Consider the following 21,251-nt stretch of genomic DNA (forward strand, 5'->3'; position numbering starts at 1 on the left):
TATGGATTTGCTGGCCCCAGTTCTTGGTCACAGTAACAATGCGGCTGACCCTGGTGCCTCGTTCTGAGCAATCATTTGCTCAATCCAACAGTACCAATTTCGTAGCTCCTCTAAGACATAGATATTATCCATTGTGCAGTTTGTAAGGTCAGACTTCCCCGCTCACAAATTGACTTATTTCTGGTAATAAAATTTCTCTCAGGTTTTCTCCCAGCCATTTGAACAGTGCCTCTGAGAGTGCCATGCCTCTGAACAGTAGTAATTCTCTTGCATCCTTCTCATAGCACTCAGGGCCAGCAAGCAGATGCCTGAGACGAAGAAAGATGCATTATGTTTACTTGGATTTACTGATCAAGTCATGGTTTTTATCATCCCCCCCCTTTTTTTTTTTTGGTCATTCTCCAGATGTTCATTCAATATCGCAGCCACATTTTGGGGAGAGCTTCTGATGTCACCCGGCAACTCCCCCTACCCCAGGGGTGGAGGTGAGACCGCTCTCCCTCAGACATCACACCCTGCCCCATCCTTACCAGATCTGCCCTCTGCTTGCACAGAGCAAGGCAGAGGACAAAGCAGTCTCCTGCTTTTGCTCACCAGGCATCTACCCACGCTTCCTTACAGCACTGCTGGAAATCACTCAGGGCTCAGTGGGGCAGGTTTGTGGACCAGCCACTAACCCTATGGGCTACTCTCCAAGTTATACCAGAAAAGATCATCTTCCGCAGCTACATGGATCGAGAAAATTTAAAGAGATGTCAATGCTGAGACTGAAGGTTCAGCATGAATTCTGCTGACTTAATTCCAAACGTTTGCGTGCAGCACTTCATTCTACAAAATAGTGCAGCAGTCCTATTTCAAACACAGTCTCCTTTCTCCACAACCCGACAAGAAATACGTGGCATATTACTACACTGTGGAACACTGTTTATGCCAAACAGCATTGGCATAAAGAAACAGAGGGAAAGAATAGAGTAGTTTGCACACTATCTCCTGACAGCACAGGACACAAAGGAGCTATGAACGTGAGCTTGCACAGCACCTCAAGGATTTCTGTATTTCTCCCATTCAGGCTAGGAAACTCAGAGCGATGTACTGTTTCTCTCGCTCAAGCTGCAAAACTGTGGCCACACTCTGCAAATCACACCTAGGTTTTTCTGATTAGATGTTCAACTACATTTACAAATCTCTTCACTAACAGATTTGCAGAGACTGTTGGAAGAAAAATCCAGATTGCAAGAAAGCATCCTTGAGAAAGAGCCCAGGCAAGACTGATACAAATTGAGACACGAGTACAAACCAATATTTCAAAAGGAAAAAATACCTCACCATTAAGTGACAGGACAAAAAGAAACTGCACTTACAGCATACTTTCTAACAAACTGTAACATGCAAGCCAAATTCAGTAACTTTTTCCCCCTCCAAAAGATATCGTTTAGCCCAAATAACAAACATCTGCTGGCATTCAACTAAGAAATGGGAACTTGCAGCCAAAAAGGGTGGTTCCTGCTATTTCTAAGGCTGAAAAGAATCTGTAACCATGCAAGTCAACAGCTTCTGTGAGCAACCTTCATATGCTATGATGCTAGTGCCCTCTGCCGTATGATACTACAAATTAGCCAGCAGCTTTCCTTTAAAATGAGGTTCAGCTATACTCCAAAGAACACCAATCTATATAAATACAGTAAATTAATAATTTATATCCTAAGGTGAATACAAAATCATTAAAGAAAAACAATCTTAACAGGCATTCAGTATTACTGTAAGAAAATAAAAATCAAAGTATTCACTTAGAAAATATTCTATGATACCACAACACAGAACCGCATAAAAATCTAGTAAGATTAAGGTATCATTTTGTTTTTCATACAGAGGAGAAATGTCCTTTTTAAAATATCAAATTAAAAATCCCTTTTCCAGTGGGGTTATCTGAGTACAGATTCAGAAAATTTTTACTGTTGAATTAAAAATTGGATTATAGTCCTCCAAATGCCAGTAGAAACTAGTAAAACCCTCGGACGCACCTTTGGTATCATTATCAGTTCACTTATATTTCCTTCCTCTTATATTTTTCTTTCCCTCCTCCTTGTGCCAGTACAGGGTTCATCATCCCACCTCTGGTTGCTCAGATTGAGATCTATCAAGTAGCACTGTTCACAGAATCTCTCTCCTGTGAGATATCGTAATCTGGATGTCCAGAAACAATGACTGAAAAAGACTACTGGTGACTTCTGAAAGCAGCTAACCACTGCCCATTTCAATTCTCAAGTTCTCTAACAGGAGCAGAACAGAGACCAGTGTTTTTTCTCCACCTTTCACTCTTTCTTGTTCTGCTGCAGGCATATACACTGTCAGCCAGACCTGTCCAGTGATACTAAGCAGCCTAAGAGCAATTTTACAGGAAAGGGCTAAACTCTAAACCCCCTCCTAGCATGCACACCCTACAGCCACGGCTTAGGTCTACTGTCACTGTTGTTTTGACCTAGTCATAAAACTTCCATCTGCATCTCTATTTTGGCCAAGGAAAAAATCCATTGATTGTATCTTTTAAAAAACACAGCTATGCTGGTAAAAACCTAAAGGAAGTCACAGTTAAACCTGTCAAAAGGGGATTTTACTGGTATGATACTTCATTCCTCCAGAAGAAAATAAGAAACAGAGGGAAACAGCAGAGGGGAAGCAGGCAAATCCTATGTTCAGGATAAAAGTGCTTCAGAAAAAAGAAGGCTAAACCTATGACACCCCCACCCCCCCACCCCGCACCTGCCATCTAGAAAGTATGTGGATACTTCGTCACATTTGCTAAACCAACAGAATCAGACCGAAATAACTGCAAGATATTCTAATAAAAGTGCCCGTGGAAAATTGTCAGGGAACTGAAGGGCAGAGGGAAAAGATCTATTATGGAAGCCAAATATCAAGTGGGAAATGCTTCTCAGAGAACTTTGCATCGTCCCACAAAGTCAAAGAAACAGCACGAAATTAGTAGGATAGCAAGATGTAAAAAGAAAAGGGAAAATTGAGATAGATGCTCTATTAAAGTAAAACTGGTTGTGCGACCTGCAATTCAGGCTGTCTGACACTTTCCATTTTTAATCTTTTCTTTTGCTTCTGATACAACTATTTTAAGAGTTTGGAAGTTAAGCATCATCTTTAAGTTCAATTCCTTAAGACGTTTAACTGAAACTATTTTTGTTCATTTTCAAGAATATTTCACGAAACACTGCACTGCTTATATTAAACCAATTTTTACACAACGGTTCTGTTGAGAAACTCCAGCTCATTCATACCACGTAAGACAAGCTTGACGCCTGGTAAACGTTTCGTCTCATGCCAGTCTTTCGAAATTCCTGTGGAAGGCAGAGTAAGTCTGGTTACATAATAAAAACTCTGCATAAACAGAGCCTCTGTGGAGCGTGCACAGCTTTTTCCTGACGAGGCTGCCTGCCCTGGGCATTCCCTAGCCCCATCCTCAAGGCTTAGAGGAAAAGCAATGACTAGGAATCAGGAGCTGAATGGAAAGAGAAGCCAGGCAGAGGGCACACAGCATGGGCACGGGAAAAGGGCAAAGGCAGGCATTCAAGAGGGGGGAGGCTTAGAAGGAGGAGCAGTGCAAGAGCGGTAGGGCAGATGCCAAGACGGAAGCGAAGGAGGGCTATAATTATCTGCCCAGGGATGAACAAGAGGGTAGAAAGACGGTGATAGAAACGCAGAGCAAAGCGGAAAAGGAGGAGAGAGGCAGAGGCAGACAGAGAAAATACTGCACGTGCATGTAATTAAATGTCATCGTACACAGACGGTGAAGGGAATGAATTAAAGCCTCAAAGACTACCACATTCCTGCCTTTTCCTAAAAACATTCAACTTTGTTGCTCTTTCAGATAAGTATTTCAAACATTTACATCAATTTACGTGCTCTCATTAGTTTAAGATGTGAGAATTACTTGAAGTTCTGGGCTGTTACTCCCAGTGACTAGCTCTTGTTCTTGCAATATTCTTATACACATCAATAGGATTATTCAGATGAATGTTACTTTCCAGAGACAGGAACCACAGAGCTGGTTCTCCAGTTTTGTTTTGGCTGGAGTATTTCTAAATAGTGCTTAATAAAGCTAATAGAGTAATTTGAAACTACCTATGTCTCCTCACTTAAAAGAGGATTAAATTTTGAAAGTAGCAGTCACTACCCAACTGCACTCTCTCAGAACACCTAGAAACAAATATGTATGATTAGCCTCAATCTTCTTAAACTTACTGTAAGGAATAACGCAGTAATGGCTTATTTCTAAAATATCCATTGAAAACTATTAGCTTTAAAAAAAGGACATGGAAGTCAGTAGAGAGTTTGCAAAAGGCGGAGAAGAGCAACCTCTAGTGGTCACAAAGGTAAAAATGGAGGAATAAATGCTATATACATTCCTGTTTTACTCCACTCGTTCAATATTAAAAGAAATTTCATTACAAATTCATACGTTCATTACAATTCATATTTGTCTGAATCACTGAAAGGGCCAAGGATTTTTTTTTTTCATATTTTAGGATTACCATTTCTGCTACACACAGCTGCTTGTAGGTTTGCTTTCAATAAAATCCAAAGCTGAGGCTTTGTCTCATTACCTTCTCAACCCCTGATCAGAACGATCTAGCAGTGGCCAAATAAAATCCTTCTAGCTGTCTCAAGGTAGACTTTGTAATTCCTGACTTTCTAAGGAATAAACTGATGACACCCCAGCCCCTACCCATGCAAAAATAAAAGTTTTGTAATTAGAAACTACAAATAGCATAACCAGCTCTGATCATCAATAGAAAAAATAGAAGTCAGAAGAGATCTCCAAACTAGACCAGGCAGATGCTGACTTCTTTCTAATTTGTTGTTTCTGTTTAATAATAGGCAATGTATCGAGGAATTCACTGCTACCTTCCAGATGGGCTGCAAATATTGGGCCTTTGGCGTTATGCCTGTCTAATCTTTCTGGGCAGGAAACAACACTCTGGAAAAACGCTGCCTCCCACTTGCAACAGTTCTAAAATATAAAGAGCTTTTCACATGCACCTACCACTACCTCTACTCCTTGATGGGTTAAAGGCAAAGATTGTTTGTCTCTTTATCCTGAATTTGTCTAGAAAATTGCTGGTAGGCTCCCAACATGAGGCTTTTCCCCAGACCCTGAGGTCAGTTATCCCAGCACTTTTTGAGAGAAAATCCACTGGCTGCAATACATTTATCAGATTAACAGAGGTGATAACTCTGGTATCAGATGGCCTCCATCTATAATATGTTCAAATTCTAGCTGGAAAAGCTCCCAGCACACAAGTATTACAGCTCAGCCACACAGCTGGCACACCAACAGTGCACATTACTGCAATTTGGAGCATTTATCATATTGCTGACTGGAGAGCACTGACAGGAATAAACATAGCATCAACAAATTCCTTAGTGAGAACTGTAAAAATTGCTAGCAGGATTGAGTGGGGAATAATCAGAGCACTGGTAAATAAGATGGATGAGAACTCTTGGCAAATTTAATTTTCTACCAATATGAAGAAAGCAGAAAAAAAACTTGATGGAAAATGAAGATTGCAAATTTTACAAATTACTAGACACCTGGCACTCCTATAGGCTTCAGAAGTGTGTCTTCCATCTATTTGGCTAGTTTCAGTAGTGTCAAACAACATACTTCCACCAGCATTCAAGGCCTTCGCTGACCACAGGCACCACAAACTTACTCTACTCCAGCTGTTGACAGGGTATGAGTTTAAAAGAGCATGGTTGTGTAAAAACTTGAGATTAGCTACTTTAAGACTTGGAAGGAGCTATATAAAAGTCCCTGTGAGATTGAAGAGGAACACAAATAATCAAGGCTTGAATGCCACTTAGAAAGATCTCATGAACATCCCATAACAGAAGGAAGAATGATTACCAAGTCTTGCTAGGGGAGAGAAAATGGAAGGCTTAACCCCAAAAATTAAATTATATTTAACAAAAAAGTAATGAAAACAGTCATGAAAACCTGAAAAATTAACCTTTGACCCTAAACACGCCTAACAAGAATCACAAAATAAGGAGGAAGACAGGTGTCCAGTATCCTCAAACAACCCAAGATGTGCAGAAGTGCCACAAATCTCCCCGCTGTTCCTTCTTTCAGTTCCTCCTCTTCCTGCTGCCATTTCCAGGCTCCACAGGAGAGGAGCTGTCACAGGACACACTCCACACCTTAGCTGCTTAAGGAAAAAAACAGTTCAGCAGTTTAGCTGGACTTGAAGAGTTCAAAAAAGCATATAACTGCATGAAAAAGCTAAGGCACACAAGTCCTGTTCTACTGGCTTTGCTACGAGGCTGTAATCTCCTGCAGAGGACCAGTCTGGGGCAGCAATGCGTTACATGTGGTATGAACTTCAGCTCTTGACCTGACATTTTAAGTACAGAGAATTGTTTGTGGACGTAGAGGTGTAAAAAGGCTCCAGCAAAGGAATACTGCAAATGTTCTGCATGGAGCTACTTGAGAGACCACAGATCTCAGGGCCTATGTGACTTGAGAATGATTTTCCATGTTTTATACATTTTAGCGTTACCTTTTTTCTGCTTCAAGTGTTGCTGGCTGGATGCTACAATCACAAAAGTATTGCTTTACCACGATCAATTTGCAGGTCTGAACAGTTTCAAGCCATATGTAGATGAAGCAGGACCAAAAAGTTCAACTCCAATTATTTGCCAAAAACATGAAGCCCAAGTCGTTATTTTCGTTATTATTTAAAAGGGTCAGGAATACCAAAACTAGTACGTAACATCCACTGGAAAGATGTAATTTTTCCAGTTTTAGAGCAAACAAACCTTTCTTTTATAAATACGTAGTCAACAATGGGTCAGGAGGTTTCGTTCCTGCAATAAGTTATTTCACAAGCTTTGAAACAGTAGATAGTGAAAGAGAAGGGGGAGGAGTATAGAAAATGAAAGAGGATGGAAAAATACAAATCATTTCAGGAGTGCAGGCAACCTGTCATGTAAGCCTCTATTCTTCCTCTCATTGAACCAATAACTGAAAGCTCTATTTTGAAAGAAAAAAGGACACTCAGATACAGCGTTGCTGTTCTGTGACTGTTTCCCTGACATGGCCAAAGCCAGTAAAAGAATTTTAACGCAAGAAAGTATGCAACAATCCCCATCATTGCAGAATATCATCAAGAAAAGGAAACAGAGCTGTGAATAGAACAGCCACAAATGACCATTTCAAGACCTTCCCAATGAATTTCCTAGCATTTTACACCAATTCTAGACTCTACTCCCCAGACCACAAAACTCCAGTCTCTTGTTCTGGGCTTCCCCAGCACTATAGTTCATAATGTTTTAAGACTTCAAACACTCTAGCTTTCCTTTCTGGGAAGAAAATGAATATTCATCTTCAGGTCTTTCATAAGAACAGCTTATGAATGCATCACATGGGGTCTGTTTCTGTCCATCTCTCTCCTTCCTTCCTTCCTTCCCTCCCTCCCTCTCAGGAAGTTCTTATCATCCTTAGCCAGACATACCCCTGTCATTAACCCAAACATCCACTGGAGTGAAGGGGCTTCAGAAATCTGATTGACAATAAAAAAACCACAGAGTTGCAGGACTATTAGTATCGTTGCAGAGCATGGCATCCCACCCCCACACCTATCTTTTTCAGTTTTTAATCTTTCGAGTCCTTCCTCAAGATCCTCCTTAACTGACTACGACTAATCCACAACGTGCAAATTATCTAGCACTGTGTGTTGCCCTTCAATTATATGTTTTCGCTGAGACTTTTCCTCTTTCTACCAGAGTGAATAGTAAAGGCTGAATGGTTATCACATAACGCTCTAAGTTATTCCTACTGCCTTTCTATCAAACAGAAATCTAAGGGGGTTTGTTTTGGTTCAGGTTTTGTATGTCTTAAAAAACAAAAAACAAACATAATATACACAATACCAAGTAAATCCATGCCTCAACTCTGTGGTCATATAATTCATCATTAATGTTAGGTTACCATAAATCAATACTTTAAGAATTCTTTAAAACCAGGACACAGCTATCTAACGGCCTGAAACAGTAACCAAAAAGGAGCACCACTTTTCAGGTAGAATAAAGTGAGCCTCACTGTTGTTAACTATACAAGTCAGAAGCCTTCACTTCCTGGAAAAAAAAAAACATATATATAGATATATCTATCTATAGGTCATTTAGAGGTGGTGCTGATCATTTTTATGGTTACCTAGCACTTGACATTGCTAGATCAGGCTCTCAGCTGCTAACAGCTCTGGCATCACTTAACACAAGCTGAACTTCTACATGCCACGGCAAATGTTCATCCTTGAAACACTTCAACCAAATCCAACCTATGCGTTTCTGAAAGTAAAACACATGAAAAATGCAATTTGGACCTGGTGACTTTCACTGCAAAGGCTAGAAATGAGAGCCAGCTGCATGGACAGGCTAACGCATATGAGTTACACTGAAGAAAGTGGGAAGGGCAAGGGAAAACAGTAGAACAGTGACACAAGGAAGGGGTGGAGAGGAAAAGTAAATTTACTGAGATCAAATGCACAAGATAATAAAGGTCAGCAGTCATGCTGGAAGGAGATAGATCTGACCTGAGACCAATATGGAACAAAGAGCCCGAGGAGGAAAACCAAAATTGGAGATTAGGGGAAAGAACGGCGAGAGAAAGGATAGAGGCGAGCTCTGTTAGAATGTGTCAGCACTTATTGCAGTCATCTGAGTTTGCCCCTCTTGCAGGTAACCATTATGAAGTATTAGTTACACAAGTATAGGTTATTTTCCCGATAACCTCTTTCTTTCAGTGCAGGGAACGGACTTCTGGGGAATACATCACAGAGTGAAGCAGGTTACTTTTGCTGTACAGTCTTTTTAATTTGCTGAAGAAGTTAAAAGTCATATGGAAGACAGTCTGACAGGGGTTTTTAATCCAGATAGCTGGAGAAATAAACAGACATGGGAATAAGAAGCAGCAAAATGGATCCAAGGAGAATAAACCATATTGTAAAGTTATCCTGGCAACTATTGACTTTGTCTTAAGTTTGCTTTGCCCATGGCGATCTAAGGGCTCTGCATGCCATATAGTAAGTGACTACGATTAGCCTGTTCCGGGAAAAAATGAGTCACTGGAGTCACTTCTGACATATAGATGGTTGGTGCTCGTAAGAGTAATGTCCCAAACTAGATACTTCCCATTTGCTGGTGAAACTAAGGAGATAAACACAGACTATCTAGACTTCAGGCCAAACCTCTCACTTAAGACTTGAGTCGTGGACTTGGCCTAGTGAGAAAGCTATTCCTAGGGATTACAAGCAGACTTGAGAGAGACTGTGTAAGGCGTAAGACAGTAACTATGCTCTTCTTTTTTCAAATGCCTGATTTGATACACTCAGTTCCACTTTGTAGAAAGTGACACACAGGCATAACAGAAACCAAGCCTTTGAGGGAAGCAAAAAGTGCGCTGAAAAACAAAGTCCTGAGCATCCTTCTTCAGCCAGAAAAAAAATCAAGGGGAAGTTCCCTCTCTTTTCCAAATAGCCAACGCTAACCCTAGGCATTACAAATGCTAACTAATTATTCAAAGAAAAGATGAAAAACACTGCAAAAGAATCTGTGAGAAACTGCTAATTTTTAATCTTCAGAGCACTATTTGAATATTGTGCTGGGGAAAAAGGCGTAAGGTCACTTTTTTTTTTTAAAAAAATGAGATAAAAAGTAAAAATGTAGCTGCTTATCTGGGACATGAAAGAGAAACAAGCTTGGAAGGAATCTCAGAAGCTCATCAGGTCTACCTGCTGCCCAATGCAGGATCAAGCACACTTTTGTTACTCTTGATGGACGCTTGCCTAACTTCCTCCTAAAGATCTGTACAAGACATCCTCCCAAATATCTATTCTGCTGCTTCTCCATATATTAGAAAGTTTTTGCAATGTCTAACACATCATCAGTACTGGCATTTATTATCCATCTTATTCATGTCTTCCTTCGGACTTCTCTAAGCAACTTTGTTTTTTCTCTACAGTTCTCATAGGTTTTGTTTCCTAGATCCATGACTGTCAAACTTGGTACATAACCCCTTCCATAAATGATCAAGCATCATCTTTTAACTAATAATGAATTTTGTCCCCATGGTTGCAATTTAAAATCTTTTCCAGAAATTCACTGCTTTGATGTTTAGAAACCTTCAATTTTCAGTTTAAATATATAATCTCAGTCAATTTATGCCTGTTTGTTCTTTACGAGGAAAGGCTGAGAGAGCTGGGCCTGTTCAGTCTGGAGAAGAGAAGACTGAGGGGGAATCTTATCAATGTGTAGAAGTATCTGAAGGGAGGGTGTCAAGAGGATGGGGTCAGACTCTTCTCCGTGGTGCCCAGCGACAGGACAAGAGGCAACGGGCACAAAACTGAAACACAGAAAGGTCCGTCTGAACATGAGGAAAAACTGCTTCACTGAGAGGGTGACCGAGCACTGGAACAGGTTGCCCAGAGAGGTTGCGGAGTCTCCAGGGAAGGCCTGGAGATAGTCAAAAGCTGTCTCGACACAATCCTGGGCAATGTGCTCTAGATAACCCTGCCGCAGCAGCCTGGTAAACAAGCCAACCTTTTAAAGTTACCTCTTGTGAGACATTTCTCTAATCACAGCAGAAGCCTTGCCCTCTGCCCTTGTCCTGAATTCAGTCAGTCTAGGTAACTACAATTAAAACTGTACAAAGTGTAACAGATGATGTCTCAGAGACACAGAAAATGGCATTAAGAGTTTCTCATCTGCTCTGAAAGTATCTTTCCACACACACCCTAGGCTGACATTTGTGTTTTCCATGGCTGCATTGCATACTCTCTCTTACCTTTGCCCTTCCAATAAATGAGCTCTTTGCCTGGAGCAGAAATTCTTGCAAGGAGTCATAAACGAGCACTGCTGCACTCTGTATCGCTGAATAACATTATCTTTCTATTTCTCTAATCCAAAAGGTCATCTAATTTCTGAGCAGTCCGATTCTCTTTCATTGATGCCTCCCAAATTTGCCTCATTAGAGGATTTCATCAGCGCACTCTTATACCAAAACCACTAATATTGTGAAAGTCAAGCCCAGGCCCGCCTTTTGAAGAATTTTCCACTGTGCTAACAATCTTCCTTTTAATTGTCACCTTTTTGTCAGACAGCTCCTTACCGACTTCATGTCTCCTATAGTGAACCACATTTTATTTTGTTACAACTAGTAATTTCCAGTGTGGCATGGCAGTGCTAAGAAACCATTCTCCATCTTGTTTTTTTGTGTTCACTTAAATATATATTTTTTATTTAAGAAAAAACGGCTAACCAAACAGAAAACCCAGGAGCTCTGCATATTCCTAACTTGGAGGATATGATCCTAGAACAGCTGTTCTTAACATTTTATCCTTTTTAAATTTCTCGGAATTTGGTCAGATCTACTTTAAACACACACATTCATTACAACTTCTCAATGTCAATTAGTTATACTTAAAGATTCCTGCAAAAAGATAGAAGATATCACTTTCTTGAGTTATATGCAATGCCTGCACATGGCATGTGGGAATTAAATGTATTCAAATACAAGAAACTGTCAGAAGCTTCACAAACAATGAATTGTTCAGAATTGAATCATTTCAACAGCTCAGAAATTTTAAGACTGATTTTCTCTTATCGATATATGTGTCTTGCCCTTTTGGACATCCCTAACACTGCTAACCCTATTACTGGAAACTGTGGAAAACTGTACTTCTGCTAAAAGAATCGCCAAAAGTAAACATTGCTTGATATTTCCCAGCCAAAGGCAGATTTTAAAGGGGGAGAGGGGGCAGGAATTCAGGCGATTTCATTTGCAATTGACTCAGAAAATAATTCAATAGGGTGGAGTGTATCTTAGATCTCCTGATTGGGTCATCTTTTGTAGTACTCATCAACACTTTAATAAATCTCCTCAATTCTGTCTAATTTGAAAAACTCTCTTAGCCCATAATAAACTGCACATAGGTCATCACAACCATCTGGAAAGGCCTTGTGGTTTCTGTAACTAAATGTACATTTCTAACTATGTAGTTTTACTAATGATATTGCAAACTTCTGAAACAGTATCTGGACTTTATCCCTTACGGACATTTCATTTGCAATGTGGCAAAGCTGTCTGATGTGGCAGAGAGAAGAAATGAACAGAATCCTTGCATTTTTACATAAAGAAAGGGAATAAGCGCTTCAGAAACAACTTGATGGCTAGATATGGTTTTGCTCTCCCCCCCCAAAAAGAATGTTTAATCATTTCAAGAAATTCACATCCTGACAACCGTCAGCAAGATGATGGCAGCGTTTGAAGGCAGTCTCAAACGGGTCTCTTTTTGTGCCACCACAAAGCCCAAAAAGGGGAATAGAAACCTCCCCTTACTCCCCTAAGGGCACCAGTCTGCTAATGTGTCCCTCTACAAATAGTTCCGGAAAACACTGAGGGCGCTTTAATGATGGAGCAAAAAGATGCAAAAGGAGTGAAGGCAGTCCCTCATGGGAGTCCAGCCAGAACACAGCCCACATGGAAGGCTGGAAAGCTCCGGTCCCAGGACAGACTCTCCTAAAGCCACCTGGGAGCTCCCTAACAGGTCCTGCTTCAGCCCAAATTAGAGGACGCTTGCTTTAAACTTGGTCTCTCTCATGCTTCCGTATGCCACAGTCCCTGTAGGCATGACCTGACCATACCTCTGGCACACCCCGTTACTCCCTCTGGCCCCATACCATGATCTTTGTTTGCCACCATTCCTACTTTTCCCACCAGTTTCTTCTCTTCCTCCTATGATAGAAAGTCAGACTCCATCTCTGTTCTCATTCACCAAAAGCTAAGGCTCTACATCCAGCCCGTTTCTCCCTGAGCCAGGGCCTGCACTTCACTTGAGCCCTGGCCTTGGGTGCCCAGTGTCTTCTGCTCAACTCATTGTAGCAGTTACCAATCCTAGGTGTTGGGATAGCATTGTCTTCTATCACACTGGAATTGAGGAGGGATTCATACACTTTCATGAAACAGAGATTCAAAAACTTCTTCAAAGCACTGATTTCACTACCAATATTGCAATCCTGAAATGTCAAATTCCTCCCTTCCCCTCTACTTATGTAAGACTCCTTACGGCTTTAGCAGCATTGATACAGCAGCAATTTTTCCTCACTCACCAGTAATGAAAGCAACTATCAGAACCCAGAAAACCTCCACCCAAAACCACCATGCAACTCAGTAATGCTGAGCCCTGTATCATGCAGCTGAGCAGAGTGCTCAAACTGCACAGTGGGCTTAGCTTGCATTAAGGTAGTGTTTAAAATCACCCAGTCCATAACTTTGGCTTCTGTACTATATTCAGAATACACATGCCAGGTCAACAGCATAGTTACGACTCACGTAGGATATTGAGCATATAATTTTACCTAAGGAGAAAGCAAACTGCATACTAACCTACAGTAACCAATAGATTAGGATACTGATTACAGTGTGCATGTGTTTGTGTGTGCATGTGTGTCTCCTCTGTTTCCAGAAGGACAAAAAGATAGATATTATTCATTGAAATAAATGTACCTAACAGTATCACCAGATTCTGCACCCCAACCCAGTTTCAGCCAAGATCAGAACTTGTCCTGATTTGACTAGGGTAAGGGGTAAGAGACTCTGCATCCCCTACTCCACAGGAAAAAGGACTTCAGGCAACCAAAACACAAGATACTACAAGTAAATACTATAAATAAAATCCTATCTCTGATTTATTGTGCTTATCAGTCCACATCATTACTAACACAGTGCAACAACTTTAGAGGTCTCCATAGGTCCATTAGATAATGCCTGTTCATCCAAGAAACTATTAAAAGTTAGATTTTTATAATGACATATCATGCAAAACTACATGCTTCATCTTCAGAGAGTTATCTTTTCCAATTCACCCTAACTTCTGCTAGAGCAGTCATTTAAGGTCCTACGTTAACCACATTTGCAAAAAAACAAAGGGAAATCATGCTATGCCCATGTACGAAATAACCAGAAGCTCGTGTAATAGCAGAAGTGACTGATTATGGAATGTGTTACAGCAGATGCACTCATTCACATTCAGTGTAGCACCACACAAAAATACTCACAATAAATCCAAGCTTTTTGTAGTCTCGAGTATACATAGATTTGCGTTTCTCAATACTGCCACTACTGTTATTAGGTTCAGATTCTGCATCAAATGCAATTCTTCGGAGTTCAAATATAATATCCCGCTGAGCCTAAGTTAAAACAAGTTTAAAAAAAATAGTTAAAATAACACCCTGCTCACTTTGAATTGCAAGATAATGCCACAAAGGTTGCTTCAAAACACTGCATTTCTTCCACTGCCCAACCTTTCTTTAGCTAAACTCTAAACTCTTACTCAAAGACAGTCCACACAAATGACTTTGGGACTCCCATTTTTTAAGGTCTTCCCATTTGGGGGGGGGGTTCACACGTAGATGTTCAAGAGCTGACTTCCAGAAGCTGGACCCATGTTTGTAAGCTTACTAACTACATACTTAATCTTAACCACAGGCACGAAACCACAGAAGCCAACGGATGACAATTTCAAATTAAACTAGTGCTTAAGCACTTCACTGGCCTAAATCAAATGGCTCAGCACTCTGCATTCGTCTCAGTAAATGCACATTTTTGCTATCATGAAAACAGGCAGGAAAGGGATTATTGCAGTTACACATCACTGGGAGCATCTTGAGACAGTGATAACCATCCCGCTGTCAGTACTAACAGTGCTATATTGGTCATGGTCTACGGAGATGTGCACCACACGGTAATCGCACATCCATTCTCTTGGGTCAGAAACTTGCCTGCCTCAAGCTAGAAAGACAGGGAGGGCAAAATCCTACAGCATGATGTTGCTTAAGTTTACAACCACCTTGCTCTCCCCATATCCTTTCCTTCATATTACTATTTCAGCTTAATGCAAGTCCCTATTAAAAAATGAAACCAAATTCTCCTTTGTACTGGGCCTGAAAAAGGAACCACTAAAATTAAAGAAACAAAACACGTCTCTTCTGTTGCTGCTTGACTCTACAGTTAAAGCTTTTAGGGAAGTATGTGTCTATTTGTGCACAATGAAGAGTATTAAAACTAGTGGAACACAGTAAACAATAAAATGAACAACAAAAATGAGTTTATTATAACACCAATTAACTGCAACTCTGGTAGGTCAGACAGTTTTCATTTAAACATTCACTTTAGCTCTATAGAAGTAATTTTACTAAGGACAATAAACCTCTGCTGGTTCTGAAAGGTACACAAAAACAAATAAATGCTGGGCTGCTGTTTACAGAGTTTTAGCTCAAGATGACACCAAATTAACTAATGGAAATACATGCTAAGGGGAAAGAGCGGGTCGTTTTGCTGTTACACTTTTGCACAAGGAATGCAGTAGCCAGTTCATCATCCTCATCTTGTAACAATCAGAAGACATAATCAAGCTTCGGATCCCCCTAAAAAACCGTGCAAGTATTCCTCGTAGTATCTTTTCCTCCCTAAAGAGCTTTAAATATAGCAATGAGTAGTTGTTTTCTTCCTGTTTTGACTAGATCATGACAGATGCTCACCTGATCCTGTGGATCCATTTTTGTCATCATTCTATCTTCCAGAAGGTTAAAGGTAAGCACTTGCAGAACATAAAGCTGATGTGCCATTTCATTATTGATGGCTCTCTGAGCCCTGATAACATGCTGTAAAAGGAAGATCAACTCAAGTGAATGCCATCGTACCAGAAACTCCTATCAGGTGGGCTCAGGTATTTCCACTGCTGTATGTATGTGTTTGATACACAATAGTGTACGCATGCTCCAGAAAAAAATAAAAACAAGACTAATGACAGTGATTTAGGTATTCAGGTGATCTATGGGCTGTATTAAGAAACTTTTTAAGGGACAAGGCTTAGTAAGAATGCACTGAAGCTTTCTCCTTCTAACCACTAGATAGAGCACGTGCATATGTGAGTAGCAGCAAAAAAATCAGCGGTAAGGTAGTCACTGAGGAAAATGCAACTCCTTACCAAAACCATTAGACCTCTGTATTAAAAAGTGGATGCATTAAGAAAATAGTACAAAGAGTAGCAGTCTGAGTAAGACAGTATTCAAGCTGCCAACATAATCTGCTGATGCAGCGATATAATATGGCTACAGCAGTAATCAACATGACATCACAGTCCTGTCTCTACCACATGATTTCATTCTACACGAGGAGAATGACTTAGAAACACATTAGAATCCAATGTCCCATACATGCAACACAGAACTGCCCCAGGTACAAAGCAGACATCAAATTGATGGACAATTTTTAAATCTCTGGTTTGCTCCCAAATACCGAGGAATTCCATAGGGGAAACACACCCAGCTCACTAAACATTGCTATGCATATGTAAGCAAAGTCACTCGGTAGGAGAGAGATAACAACTGCAAGGGAGAAAGAATCTCTCTGGGAAAAGGCAGGGGAGCATTTTATGACAGTAAACAAACACCTAAGAACGTATTCGCAAGCATATGGATAACAATCAGGGCAAAGATACACCTTCTGAAATAGAAATTCCCTGTTTTTTTGCATGCAGACCTTTGAAATCGTGAGCGTGAGCAGGTGAGTGAGATTTCCTTTTTTTTTTTTCTTTTTTTTTTTTTTCCTTTAAAACACTGCCTAGTGCAGTGATACTAGTGCATACTAGTATCTCATAACAGATACTGAACTTGCCCCTTTCAAAAAATATCCTTTCCTCTGAAGATCGAATCTACCCTAAGGTCAAGGGCAAAATCCCTGTGATTTTCCATGATAGGAGAAGCAAGTCCTTTATACTACTTCTATTAATTTCATGCTTCTTTTGTGCAATACTACACTACACAAATTATGTGCAACCCAATAACAAGACACATAGAATCATCTCTAGAACCAAAAAACTTAGTGGTTCGTTTTGCTAGACTGAAAGTCCTGGGCAACTTGCTTGGTCTTCATCAGGTCCAAACCCTAACATAGAGGATTTACCATAAATTTCTCAGACATTCCCTAGACTGCAGGATAAAGTTCACATCTTCCATTAGGGTAATGAAAATGGTCTTCTTTTCAAGAAGACATGACAAGTTACTTGACTGGGAAAAAAAAAAAATTCGCTCTAATAATCAGTTTTGAATTCATTCAACAAGCAGGCCTTTATCCTGTACATCATAAGCTGCAAAACATATCGAAATACAAAAATAATTTAAAAAATGAAGATAAAGCCTATGCATATCAAAACTTGAGTCAGCTTTTCTCTCTCCTAGTGAAAAATAATCTTGGAAATAGTATACTTACAGTTAAGATGATGAGGCGAAGCTGTTTTTGTGCCAAAATGTTCGCCATTTCCTGTTTTGGTTAAAAAAAATAATAACAATAATTACCCAGAAGTAGGTATTTCAGCACCATACTTAAAAGAACACAGAATTTAAAAGGTTAGAGTCTTAAGTTTCTGCAGTATTTCCTATAATGATATGAAGCAGCATGTCAACTATATATGTGTTATTTTATTTTTAGTGTCACAAACTCAGATTAACATGAGAAAAAGGCAAAGAAAGCGAGAAGCGTATCACAAGCTGCAGACTTTGGTGATCCAAAAACTGCAATAAAACACCATTTAGAAAGAACTCTGTGGGTTAAACCAAATGTTTACATACACGTATTCAAGCACAACCTCCCCAAGTCCCAAAAAACAAGAAAACCACAGAGAAGGAAGCAAAAAATGCTTCTAACCTGTCAGCCAGGACTTTTAAAACAAAATAATGCCAAACAGTATGCATACGCACATTAATATTTCAACTGCTTTAAAGTTTAATGCTTTAACTTTGAGCCAACAAATCAGTCTACAACTCACTGCGATTTCACCACAGCAAGTAACTCTTCTCCCCTGTATCCAGCAGTATTGACGCTGGTTGACCAATTTTCTTTTGTCTTTCCTTCCTAGACCTAACTGCAAAGTCACTATCAACCAGGATATGGTTCTGCCTTCATTCTTCAGCATCTAATCTCAGCTATCTGTGCAGCAAACTGCCCTATACTGCATAGGATCAGCCAGCCATATCCTGATCAGCCAGCAGCAGAGCCTAGTCTCCCGAGCCAGACCCGCACACCCTATTTTTAAGGCCTATGATCTTTTCTATATATACAGAAACAGGTGTGTATATGCGGACACATGCTAGCATATGCAATACATGCACCAATGCACACAACCCTTGCTTTCAAACTATACAATTGAATAATTTGGATAATTTTGGTAAAATATTGCACACTACTATTTAAACACTGCTGATATGTACGCATTGGGGCAACGTCTGGAAATAGTGGAGGATTGTTTGGAGATTTGGAGATACAGCCCATGTGTCACAGCCCTACATAATACAGCACAACATAACGATATCAGCACCAGCACTTGCAGGTTGTAGGACATTTTTACAATGCACTGAGGTTCTCTGCAGTTGACGCAAAGTCAAGGTACCGTTCCGATTTAGAAGAAATAACTAAAAAAAAATTTTTGCTGCTTTTTGTAAGATTTAAAGAGTAATATAAAGTATATATTGGTTAATCTGTACACTGAACAAGAAACTGGAAAACAGGAAAACTATCACACAAAACCCATGAAGAGCTGCATTACTGAAGCCAAGTTGCAGAAACAACGTAAACGGAGCAATATTACAGTGACAACTTGCTTGCACAAAAAAACTGCTCTGATTCGAGACAGGAGGCAGCCATGGGCATTGACCATTTCCTTTACACCAGAAGAAAGGTGCTGTGACAGAACGTGGAGGGGATAAGAAGAAAGAAGGGGGGAGAGAGACAGGAGAAATTTGGCTTTTCTTTTCAAGCCTTTGCTTGCAGGGCAGGTTTAGGTTACACCTACAGCAAAGGAATGAATGATACCAATGCCTTCATTGCTCTTGGAAATATGCAGCTGAACTGAAGGGGGAGTACCAGGAATACGACATATTTCAGGTTAGGGAGACCTGGTCAGTTTTGTCAAAGTATAGCCACTGCAAAAAAGATGGAAAGCATATGAGGCAGTTCTTCCTGCATTCAAGGTAAAGATTTTATTTTACTTGTTGAAAAGGATAATCAAATTGGCACTTCATTCTTATACCTGGAAGTTAAAAGACTGTTATTGGGATATCTTTTTTGGTCCCTAGACCAAAATCTGTGATAGGAGGGACATGCATTCACAAAACCTGGGGGGAAAGGGGAGGAGGAAGGGGGGAAAAAAAAAAAAATCAATCAACTTTTGTCTCCAAGGCGGCTATCAGCCATCAGCAGCTGATAAGCTGCCTCTTCTAAAATAAGTATTGTAGTAACAGATGTGAACAAGAATTATCTGACAAAATTTTCCACCTCATTTTCCATAGCAACAACATCTCTCTGCAAAAATGCAGACAATTGCCAAAAAAATCAAAGTGCTTCAAATATTCACAGTAACTTTTCCCTGCTCAAACTCTCAGCTTTTTTCTGATACGTAAAGACTTTTTTTTCCTTTGTAAATAAGGTTTCTCTAGATGATTTGGTCCTTGGCCGAGGAAGCAAAGCAAGAAATGAATTCTCATTTAAAAAAAGAAAATACACAGCGGAGGAGGAGGAGGGAAAGAAATTCAGACTCTAGCATCAATTTAAATCTCTTCCTTAAATCCAGGGCAACCATCCACATCACACTGGATCCCCCTAGCACAGCAATAGGGAGGGTGCCAAAGCTCCTAGAATCATACATGTTTGGGCACAGAACTTGCCATGCCATTTCTGGTGGTCGGCAGATGTTTCTCACATGTTCTGGTTGTGGCACACACTTTTTCACAAATACCTGCTCTTGGTCAATCCTAGTGCAATGCCTTCGACAATCTCATCAACCACGCTAGAAGGTTACAGTGTCTGCAAAATACAGTTTTATTTTCTGGGAAGACCCTACGGCATTGTCATCTTCAGGAGCACACGCCCACTGCTCACCAGTCTTATCAGCATCTGAGATCATTGCTCAACTTCGGACATGGCTCAAACACTTCTCTGAACTGCCCCAAACGAGGACAAAGTTTTCGCAACCTAAAGTAGCAGCAATGATTTCTTAGTGTAAAGAATGAAATCTTTGTTTTTCTTGCAAGCACCTATCATGGGTTTATGTCAAAACTGAAAAAGTCTAAAGTTTTCATTCCAATTTTTGGTCATTAAGTCCCTTCTTCCCTTAATAAATAACAACTATATTGGAGGAAGAAGGAAACAATGGGACAGAAAAAAAGGTCTACTTGAAACTAAACCAAGCTTTTTAGTTTGACTTGTTTATAGAATATTATATTAAATATAGAAAATTTTTCAAAATATTTTTGAAGCAAGAAGAAAAACGATCCATTAGGTTTTTGATGTTTGTTTAAACAACTTCCAACATTTAAAAACATAATAAATCTAAGCAAAGCCTTAATCTGCAATAATTAACAACTCCCACTGAATTTGTTCTGGATACTAGCAATATGTCACCACAAGAATTATTAAGTGTTAAGTAAATAAATGACTAAGTCTGTTTGACATAGGCTGATGTTGTGATAAACATGGATAAAACTGCCCTTTTTGGATGGATACACCACGTTTCATCCTCATTTAACAGCAATTAGTAATCTTGAAATACTTCCTTTTGAGGAGGCTTCTCATCTCTGGCATTAGGTTAACTTAATATAGCAAACTATGATGTTATGAAATGCTTACATGGCAAGATATTCCCATTTTTTAAAAAAATATATATTTTTTATTCAGAAATCTGGTGGGGGAATGATTTACCAAAAAACCATCTGATTTTACAGGCTGTGCTGGCAAAGAGTTCAGGACAATAAATACCACGGCCAGCCACAGTCAATATGGTTCATGTGAGGTTACACTGACCTACAAAAGCATAGCAGAATGCTTCATCTCAGTTACTACTACTCGTGCAAGATGGAGTTAACTCCATTAAAGTTAATGACATTATACCAGTAGAAGACAAAGTGAAACCAGAAGCAGAGTAAGTATCAGTTAGAAATAACAGCAGAAAAGTTGTGAGAGGGACAACTACAGGTTTGACTATGATCCACTTTTTCCAGCAGATGTGTAGTTTTACAACAAAACACAACTTACCTGCCTCTTGTCATCCGGTGCTTTAAGGAAAAGTGCATTTATTACTGCAATGGTATACGTCTGGATTTCTTGATCTGTCCTGTTTGGAACAAAATTA

General features: G+C 39.8%; 1 protein-coding gene across 13 annotated transcripts in view; it reads right to left on the reverse strand.

Moving 5' to 3' along the window:
• The window catches only part of ELMO1 (engulfment and cell motility 1), a 328,408-nt gene that overhangs the window by 174,387 nt on the left and 132,770 nt on the right, over positions 1 to 21,251 (reverse strand). For all 13 annotated transcript variants that reach the window (XM_009679671.2, XM_068935901.1, XM_068935900.1 and 10 more), the window contains 4 exons: positions 21,155 to 21,233; positions 17,339 to 17,389; positions 15,607 to 15,729; positions 14,125 to 14,256 (listed from right to left, as the gene is read on the reverse strand). In XM_009679671.2, coding sequence (XP_009677966.1) covers positions 14,125 to 14,256; positions 15,607 to 15,729; positions 17,339 to 17,389; positions 21,155 to 21,233 — 385 coding nt within the window. The remainder of the gene's footprint in view (positions 1 to 14,124; positions 14,257 to 15,606; positions 15,730 to 17,338; positions 17,390 to 21,154; positions 21,234 to 21,251) is intronic.

The sequence above is a fragment of the Struthio camelus genome, chromosome 2 (assembly GCF_040807025.1).
Source record: "Struthio camelus isolate bStrCam1 chromosome 2, bStrCam1.hap1, whole genome shotgun sequence".
In the NCBI taxonomy this organism is placed as follows: domain Eukaryota; kingdom Metazoa; phylum Chordata; class Aves; order Struthioniformes; family Struthionidae; genus Struthio; species Struthio camelus.